The following is a 10,464-nucleotide window of genomic DNA, read 5'->3' as shown; positions in this document are numbered from 1 at the left end:
TAGTAGCGCGTAGTGGCGGTGAGGTGAGAGAGAGTGAGGGCGCTTCACCAGCCGCTGGCGTACTGCGCGGTGGCGCTGGCGGCGGCGGCGGAGTACAGCGGCGAGTACGCGGGAGCAGAGATGCGAGCAGCGAGCGGAGCCGCGAGCGGAGCAGAGTAAGTGACGGCAGGCGCGGACACCAGCTTCTTGACGGTGATGAGGCGCGGCTCGGAGACCACCTTGCGCACGTGCACCACCTGCGGCACGGACACCTCGCGCTGCACGTTCACCACCTTGTCCACGGCCACCACGCGAGTGGCGGGCGCCGAGTAGCTCACAGCCGGGGCCGAGTACGACACGCCGGCGGCGGGCGCCGCGTAGCTCACTGAGGGCGCCGCGTAGCCGATAGAGGGCGCCACGTAGCTCAGGGCGGGCGCAGCGTAGCTGATGGCGGGCGCGGAGTGAGTCAGGGCGGGAGCAGCGTAGCTGATGGAGGGCGCCACGTAGCTGATGGCGGGCGCAGCATGGGACAAGGCGGGAGCAGCGTAGCTGATGGAAGGAGCGGCGTAGCTGATGGTGGGCGGGCGGATCTCGTAGCTGACGGAGGGCGCGGAGTGGGTGTCTGGCAGCGCGTGCAGGAAGCCGCGCTTCTCGCGCACGTTGCCCGCCGCCGCCGCGCCCACGAGCGCGCACACGCACATCAGAGCCTGCCGACATGCACGTCGCACACGTTACACACTGTACATATACTAACTGTCGTACACAACGACATGTGCCAGGTACTCACCGAGACGTTCATGTTGCTGCGAGCTGGTGCTGATGATCACTGATGTCTGCTCTCATCATCGCTACACATATATAACACGCACGACGCACGATGTCGCAACGTCACCTCGCCCTACACGCGTCGCCAACATTATGTGCATAACTCACATACATATATCTACATAATATACGCATGTATGTTGATATTTTTAGCAAGTTTAAGATATGCACTAATTAATTAAACAAATACAGATCAAACTATGTTGTAGCCATTGGCCACCATTGGTAAAATTTAACACACATACATACATATGTACATACCTTGAGAACACTTACGCTGTCAGTTAAATAATATAATTGAATACTATCTTGTAATGAACTAACACAGTACACATATACTAGTATCGTTAATAGCAATATAGAGCATCAATATTTAAGACTCACCGAAGAGGAGTTCTTGCTACCTTGCATGCCTAAGAGTTCTTTAGAACAGTTCTTGAAGGTATACAAAGTCCCCAATCCGCACTTGGCCAGCGTGGTGGACCCAAGGCCTAACCCCTTCCTCATTACGGGAGGAGACCCTTGCCCAGCAGTGGGACATTAATGGGTTAAATTTATTTATTTTATGATACACAGAAGCACTTGAAAAATTTTAATACTTAGGTAGTCATACTAGTTTGTTATTTGTTGTTCAAAGTTTTAATACAAGTACTTTTATACGTGTATTGGTTTAGTTTTGTTGAGTGGTGAATAAGTAAATATAGTTTTATTCTGTAGCTTTTATTTCTTGAAGTGCTTTTCTTTACCGATGCAATAGTTCTTCATTTTAATAAACCTATTCAGTGATATGGTAAAGCTTCAAACAGATGTTTATTAATTATAACGAATTAAAAACGCGACACGTTCTACTTATTCTATTTTTATCAAATCATTAATCAATCAATGAGATGACAATATTTTAACATAATTTATTGTTTCGTAAAGCCTATATTTGCATGTGAATTAAAAATCAAACGCGCTGAGTGTAGGGCAAGGTCCTTCTCCTAGGCGTGCGTGTTATATATGTGTAGCGATGATGAGAGCAGACATCAGTGATCATCAGCACCAGCTCGCAGCAACATGAACGTCTCGGTGAGTACCTGGCACATGTGTGTTGTGTACGACAGTTAGTATATGTACAGTGTGTAACGTGTGCGACGTGCATGTCGGCAGGCTTTGATGTGCGTGTGCGCGCTCGTGGGCGCGGCGGCGGCGGGCAACGTGCGCGAGAAGCGCGGCTTCCTGCACGCGCTGCCAGACACCCACTCCGCGCCCTCCGTCAGCTACGAGATCCGCCCGCCCGCCATCAGCTACGCCGCTCCTTCCATCAGCTACGCTGCTCCCGCCTTGTCCCACGCTGCGCCCGCCATCAGCTACGCGGCGCCCTCCATCAGCTACGCTGCTCCCGCCCTGACTCACTCCGCGCCCGCCATCAGCTACGCCGCGCCCGCCGTGAGCTACGTGGCGCCCTCTATCGGCTACGCGGCGCCCTCAGTGAGCTACGCGGCGCCCGCCGCCGCCGGCGTGTCGTACTCGGCCCCGGCTGTGAGCTACTCGGCGCCCGCCACTCGCGTGGTGGCCGTGGACAAGGTGGTGAACGTGCAGCGCGAGGTGTCCGTGCCGCAGGTGGTGCACGTGCGCAAGGTGGTCTCCGAGCCGCGCCTCATCACCGTCAAGAAGCTGGTGTCCGCGCCTGCCGTCACTTACTCTGCTCCGCTCGCGGCTCCGCTCGCTGCTCGCATCTCTGCTCCCGCGTACTCGCCGCTGTACTCCGCCGCCGCCGCCAGCGCCACCGCGCAGTACGCCAGCGGCTGGTGAAGCGCCCTCACTCTCTCTCACCTCACCGCCACTACGCACTACTAGTCTTTACATACACACATTCAATAATTTATTATTTACATAATCACAATAAAATGTATTGCTTTATTTTGTCTTTAATTATGTAACTATCAGTACCATATCCCGAGGTATGTATTCTAACTGGGTGTAGTTGCCAGAGCTTTTTACTTTAATATTATATTTCGCGGTCTTAATTCAGATCAGTATTGCACAACTTGTCCATTGATAAACACGGACAGACGCATAATAATAGGCATATATTATAGTGTCGCGAGGTCACGCGCTCAAGTTCACGAAGAACATCGAATATATTACGACACGCGTCTCATCTGTTACCTCACTATACTTACATCTGTGGAAGAAACTAGACGTGTCCTTACAACATGTCACCATTGATTCAAATTACGTTGGTAGTTAGGCTAGTTGTTTAAAATTAATATATTTGTCCCTTCAAATCAATCTATTAGATACCCCTAATTTAATATTTTGGTATTTTACTCTACTGGTAATAAACAAATAATAATAAAGTACACATACAAATGCAACGAAATTATATGTCAAAATATGATCTTTACAAGACACGAATCAGGAAAAAAAACACTTTTATCGACACCAAAACTTGTACGATAAAACAAAAAATTGCAAAACAGGTTGTAGAATCACATTGTCATAGGATTGCGTCATCTGAATCTATAAAACAAGCTGTGAGGGACGCGGCGCTTCATAGTAGCCACGCTCAATGAACAAACACCATGTAACTGTTTACACAATCTTCTAACAGAAGAGAAGGAAAGAGAGCACGAAGAAGATGACCAGTTTCAAACTTAGTTAAGTGTACAATATGTCAGACGGTGAGGGAACAGTGGACAATTCGGCAGAGACTCAGACTGACTCGACACAAGAGACTGACGTGCTTGATACTACGACCACTACGGTGCTGGAAGCTTCAGTCTGTCAGGTGAATGTGGACATGCCGGTGTATGGGCGCATGGATACGGTGCCGTACATCGAATACACGCGCACTAACAGTGACTGGGAGCGACTGAACAGAGCCGTGCAGAGCGTCCCCGACGGACCAGTCACTAACACCAACAACAACTCCAGGAAACTCTTCGGTGGCTTTATGCAAGGTCTCGTCTTTATGCTAGTTTTGTGTTTCATATTGTTAAAAGTTTTATTATAGTCTCATGCCTAAACTCAGATTGTAAATAGTTCTAAGTTAAATGTATGAAATCTTGATATAAACTCTAGTTGTTGCTATAAAATATGTTCAGTGATAAGGTGGTTTTATTTTAAACCAGTATGTTAATGTGTGAAACAGGTTATGTTTTGCTCACATTGTTTTGCTATTTTCCTCAATGTCACAACAACTTCATAGAAAAAGTATTTGATGTAATTTTCCTTTTAAAACTGTTTCGTAACATTTCTGTAGATACCCAATTCTACTTATGCTCACACAGCACAAATTACTCTTATAATTACAATGGCTTTTGTGGTCCGCGTGGTTTGTGACTTAGGACAGAGTTTTCAAACAAAATTTTCCCCCCAAGTTATCCCCTTGGAGGTAGAATTGATGATAATCCTTCCTTAGCGGATGCCTATGTTACAACATCTACCTGCATATCAAATTTTAGTCCGATCCGTCCTGTAGTTTGGGCTGTACGCTGATAGATCACTATGTTAGTCAGTCACCTTTGTGTTATTAATACTTAGATAACTAAGAGGTAGATATAAAAATCCTGTAGATCATCTTTACAACATTCAATGAACACAATTGGTGATGATTTTGGTGATGATGATGATCTCTCAAACCCATTTCAGCCATGGCGACATGAAGACATGTAAGTACACAATTTAGGAACAATCTTTTCTAATTCAGACGCCAAATAGAATTCTCGACCAGGAAAATATTATTAACTAGCTGACCCGCGCAAGTTCGCTTGCGTCACAGTAGAGAGAATGGGTCAAAATTTTCCCCGTTTTTGTAACATTTTTTACTGGTATTCTATTCCTATTGGTCGTAGCGTGATGATATATAGCCTTTAGCCTTCCTCAATAAATGGGCTATCTAACACTGAAAGAATTTTTCAAATCGGACGAGTAGTTCCTGAGATTAGCGCATTCAAACGAACAAACAAACTCTTCAGATCTGAAGTAATCAAAAAACCCACTACCTCTATTTGCAAAACATAAATCTCTATTGGTCATTGAAAATTCCCAAAAATTAAAATACTGTTGTTAGTTATGTATAACACGAAGATAATGATATTATTATGATACAAATATTATAATAATATGCAGTACTTGTATATAAGGTGCTGCGAGGTCAATCGCCTTGACCATGAATGGTTTTTATTGATAAACAAAACAGCCGCGCCGTCGACGAGACGGTCGTCGTCCATTACGAATGTTTTGTGTGTCGTAGGTTTGATGCCTATTGAGATCTTTTTTTAGTTGTTTGTTTGTCGTATGGTTGGTGGTAAACCTAGTGTCAAAGTTGTTCAAGCCGCCCGAGAGGCCTTCGACATGGCTTAACGGCTGTTATCTTAGTAGACAACAACTGGGATCGACTTTTCACGTGCCCTCCGTAGCACGAAGACGCCCAGCTCAAATGCCACTTTGCGGTCACCCATCTATGGAATGACCGCGCCAAGGGTTGCTTAGCCCACAGATCGTTTACCGACCGGTGAACCCAACTGGCTACAGGCGCCTCAACCTTTTTTTAAATAATACATACATTTTCTGAACAATAAATTATTTGACAGCACAGAAATGAGAAGATTTTTTAAAATAATCCGATCTCTGTGGTTTCCCTGCTACAATTTATCAAGCACAGTCTAAAATCTGAAAAATACCTCTTGATCATGACCGAAAAGTAAATTAATCTAAGTTCTGAAATCCCTACCGTAAAATAATACTTCCAAAATATGTACTAACACCTGTAGTTAACGATATGTAAGTATCCTTGAGTGTATTATAATTAAAAAATCATTAATTATAATATTATCAGTTACGTAACAACAAATTCGCCATACATTTGCATATGATTGAAGTATTAACACTTAATAATGGTGTGTTATGTTTTAAATTCACTTGTTAATAGATAAGACCAAGGTTTGCGGTTCAAGTTCGATTGTTTGCAAACATAGGCTAAGTTCATATGACCGCGTGGAGCCGCGCGGAACTTTCGACTGAGCGGTACAAGATCGTAGTAAGCAACGCAATACCGCGCTTCGCGCTCCGACCCGCGCGCTAGTTGTTGAACCGCGAGGAACCGCGCGGTTTCTCGGTTCTGTTACCGCGCGGTGATGTAGACAATACTATAATATTATAATGTAACGGGTCTTAATCGCGATTGAAAATTAAAGGTTAGAATCTATACTAATATTATAAAGCTGAAGAGTTTGTTTGTTTGTTTGTTTGTTTGTTTGTTTGTTTGAACGCGCTAATCTCAGGAACTACTGGTCCGATTTGAAAAATTCTTTCAGTGTTAGATAGCCCATTTATCGAGGAATGCTATAGGCTATATATCATCACGCTACGACCAATAGGAGCTGAGTACGAGTAAAAAATGTTACAAAAACGGGGAAAATACGCATTCTCTGTTATGTTGCAAGCGAAGTTGCGCGGGTCAGCTAGTACCTTATATGTTCACCCGACGTTTCGATCGCATTACAACGACCGTGGTCACGAGCTGACTGATGTGGCTGCTAAGCGTCGTCTCCTTGCGGCCCGAGTTTCGATGCCTACCCTCACTTGGTTTTCACTGAGTGTACATTGTTCGGAATTGTCGGTACTTCGACACACAACACTAACGACGTCTTTACACTGGCGCGTTACGTCATGCCGGCGACGGCTGCACTTGCTGATGACAGGATTCCACGTAGATGATAAACGGTATCCATGTTCACGGTTGAAATTAGAGTGTTTTTTGATTTCAACCGCTTCTCGTACTATCCTGGAGTAATAGTGACGATCTGTGGAGAGGACCCGGGGTTGATGTAGTTCGATCCAGTGATTGGTTCCTGCTTCCAACAAGTGCTCAGCTATCGCGGATTTGTTGACTTGCCGGTTCTTGACAGCTGCGATATGTTCCTTGACCCTTTCAGCTATTGTTCTTTTGGTCTGTCCGATGTATGAACTACCGCAGCTACAATCCACCTTGTAAACGCCAGGTGTCTGAAGAGGAATTACATCCTTTGGCGTGCGCAAATGGTTAGCTACTTTGGAGAACGGACTATATACAGTCTTTATGGAGTATTTCTTCAGTACTGTTCCAACTTTATCCGTTACTCCTTTTATGTAGGGCATAAAAGCTGGTACTCTGCTAACACCAGTCTGATATTCTTGCCTCTTCAGACAATACTAGCTGTTTACTCCGATCTTGTACCGCGGTCGAAAGTACCGCGCGGCTCCGCGCGATCATATGAACTTAGCCTTATTGTTAAAGATGTATTGACACATTTCAATCTTATCATGCTTATTTAATACGGGCGCTTTCACGGTCAATTTGCTGTATTGATTGTAACGATAGTTAACATAGAGTTAACAAGGGTTACTTTTTTTATTAGAACAACCCTTAATAGGGGATGAATAGCAGAAGTGCGACGCGGGTTAGATGGGACTAGCTGACCCGCGCAACTTTGCTTGCGTCACATTAGAGAAAATGTGACATAATTTTCCACGATTTTGTAACATTTTTTACTGGTACTCTGCTCCTATTAGTCGTAGCGTGACCAGTAGTTCCTGAGATTAGCGCGTTCAAACGAACAAACTCTTCAGCTTTATAATATTAGTGTAGATTATAATATTAGTATAGATTAGATGAAGTTGTTTTGATAACTTATAAGTTAGTGAGAAAGATTAAATGTTTTTGCCTGCCAAATGCATTCTCAGACAAAATAATAGTAAATATCTTCAAACATAATATACATAATATATATGTTACTGTAAAAGCCCGAACTGTGGTAAATCCTAAGATTTTCCGGTAAAACCTAAGATTTACCAACTCTCAATGGTAAAAGTCCGATGCGCGGTAGAAACAGTCAGTCACAAAAAATAAGTCATAAACCATTCAAGTGTAACGTAACGCGTGTAATGACGCATAAGGCAATGACCATACACAACATAAGCACAGTACACATAGTACCGCTATAGTAGGGTAAGGATGCCTATTATGAGATAGGCGCCAAATATGAGATAGCTAGGTATTGGCCAAACTATGCATGTCAGCCATTTCGCGCTAGTGTCACGCGAATCAACATAGCAACAATACTAAACGTCTGCTAGGTCGCGCCGGCCACCGGCGATCCAAGGACCTGTGCGTGCAGGTTAATACATTGTTGTAAAACCAAATATTTTTCGTCATATGTTTACAGGGTATGTAACCACTTTATTATTACGTTAAAAGCTTGAAAAAAATATTTAATTTATAAATAATATGATAAAGTTTAAGATGTAAATGCAGTTTTACTGTGTTTTCACAGTGAAACAAAAACAAGGGATCCATTTCGTTAAACCGTTTTTTTCCTAATATGAGACCTGCTGGGGTTCCTAAAATGGGATACACAAAAATAACTATTTTTATAGATACTGAGATTAATATTGTTAGGCATAAACCGTAATAGCTAGAAAGCAGAAATTAACACAAATTATGTATTTCCGTTGCTGCTATAACAACAAATACTAAAAATTAAAAAAGTAAAATATTAAGGTGGGTGCCCACACAATAAACGTGATTTTTTAGTATTTTTTGCTCAATATTAATTTTCTATTACAAATGATGGTACGGAATTCTTTGTGCGCAAGTCTGACTCGCACTTGGCCGGTATTTCTTATGTTTTACTCCTAAAATTTTAAAGACCTTAGTATTGGATACTATCTTATATTAAGAACCCCTCATATCTCATAATAGGAGACCCTTTGCCGTGGACTTCTTTTCTGACATTTTTCACTTTTGACCACCCAGCCAGAAAAGTATTTTATTTAGCACTAAATAGCTATTACACATTTAAAGTACGTTAAATTTCTTATCTAAAACTATATCTTTGGAAGCTTCAAATGAAACAGTTTTATTTTTATAAACAAAAATAAAAATGGTATCTCATAATCATCATGTCATCCTTACCCTATCGCTATAGTACCGCTACAACATAGCGGACTATGTCGTAACGCGGCGAGTTCAAGGACAAACGTGATGATGCACTTTAAACAGGATGCCGGTTATATATAGCCAAATACTTGAGCAACGACCTGCTTCGTCATCCGTATTACTGCATATGGACTGAGTTTAAGACAGAATAACTTTTTATTTACTATTGTAAACTTTTAAGGGAGGGCTATGCTTTCACGGCTAGACTGTAAAGTAGATGTGTAGATGTGTGAGGCGCCCATAGCCAGTTGCGCTCACCGGTCGGTAAACGATCTGTGGGTTAAGCAACCCTTGGCGCGGTCACTCTATAGATGGGTGACCGCATAGTGGAATTTGAAGTGGGCGTCTCCGTGCTTCGGAGGGCACGTAAAAAGTCGGTCCCGGCTGTTGTCTACTAAGATAACAGTCGTTAAGCCATGTCAAAGGCCTTCGGGCGGCTTAAACAACTTTGACACTAGGTTGACCACTAACCATACGATAATAAGATAAGAAGAAGAAGACTGTAGATGTGTTTTACTGATTAACGTTATAATGGTAATAGGAGAAACTGAGGATAATGTTTTTCGAAAAAGTATTACACTGACTTATTCGGTCGCAAAAGTTAGGTACCTTATGATAAAACCTCTGATATAATTAAAATTGTACTTAATCTGCAGAACCAATTACTAATAATTAAAAAACAACATTCAACACGTTATGCAATGACTTTTTTTTACTGCCTCCGTGGCGCAGTGGTTACGCTCACCACATCGCTACCATTGCGTTGGGAGGTCGTGAGTTCGATTCCCACTGAGAGCAATTATTTGTGCGATCCAAAAACAGTTGTTTCGGGTGTAATTGTACTTTGTGTCCGTTATGTCTGTAAAAGTCTACGCGGCACAAGAGCAATTCAAGTGCAGGAGTTGTCTTAAAAAATACTGTGTTTCATTTATTCTTTTCAATTGAGTGTTAAGTACCTATAAGCTTATAAACGTTAAACCGCTGGTATCTGTGGTAAGAATGGCCGAAGAGTGTCCAGCAAAATGTCAGTGCAAAAACCTTGACACCAGATCAACCGCTAACACGCAAGAAAGCATTCATATCGAAATTTCCAAAATCTCTAGAAAATCCGGTTTTGTCTGTAACATACTCGTAGTAATTGAACTTTTATAACCAGATATAAAAATTGGGATACGCTTGATATTTAATAAAGATAACTAGTATTGTAGGCCAGTTCACACAGTATTTCAAGCAACTCGGTTGACCCCTGTAATTTGAAAAACACGCTATACTTTCTTCTCCTTTCTTTGCCATTTGCCTGATCACTAAAGGTCGTGTAGGTCCTGGCAAGCATTTGTATTGATGGAGTAGCTAAAAAACCGTGTTTAGCTCGTCGAAGAGCATCATATTTGCTACTGACTTGCAGCATAACAAAGTCGAAAATACTATAAATGTCTACTTGTCAGGCTTACAAAACAATTCAAGACCACGACAATTCTTACTGGAAATTTTATTAGAAACTTAAACTTCATCGTGCATGTCCAGCGTAGCTTTGAAAGCTTTGTGTTATGTTCGTTATTATGTAGTATGTTTTAGAGTGAATCTTTCTGTCCACGCGTTGATTTTAATAATTTTCAGCATCAGAGTTTAGTATACATCAGGATCGAAGTAACATCGTGGATATAATGGATCACATCTGTAAAGGATCGCCG

The 10,464-nt window shown here is 42.6% G+C and overlaps 2 protein-coding genes across 2 annotated transcripts; one reads left to right on the top strand and one right to left on the bottom strand.

The window, feature by feature from the left end:
- Positions 1–794, bottom strand: LOC142977236 (uncharacterized). Its single transcript, XM_076121012.1, has 2 exons — positions 767–794; positions 1–686 (listed from the first exon to the last, which is right to left on the bottom strand). The coding sequence occupies exons 1-2, from the start codon at positions 776–778 to the stop codon at positions 45–47; spliced, it is 654 nt and encodes a 217-aa protein (XP_075977127.1). The 5' UTR covers positions 779–794; the 3' UTR covers positions 1–44.
- A 1,011-nt stretch (positions 795–1,805) lies between these two features.
- On the top strand, positions 1,806–2,627 carry LOC142977304 (uncharacterized). The gene is made up of 2 exons (XM_076121121.1): positions 1,806–2,355; positions 2,461–2,627. The coding sequence occupies exons 1-2, from the start codon at positions 1,963–1,965 to the stop codon at positions 2,599–2,601; spliced, it is 534 nt and encodes a 177-aa protein (XP_075977236.1). The 5' UTR covers positions 1,806–1,962; the 3' UTR covers positions 2,602–2,627.
- The last annotated feature ends 7,837 nt before the right edge of the window (positions 2,628–10,464 follow it).

This window comes from Anticarsia gemmatalis, chromosome 12 (genome assembly GCF_050436995.1).
Source record: "Anticarsia gemmatalis isolate Benzon Research Colony breed Stoneville strain chromosome 12, ilAntGemm2 primary, whole genome shotgun sequence".
NCBI classification, from domain to species: Eukaryota; Metazoa; Arthropoda; class Insecta; order Lepidoptera; family Erebidae; genus Anticarsia; species Anticarsia gemmatalis.
This window is presented reverse-complemented; position numbering and strand designations above follow the sequence as displayed.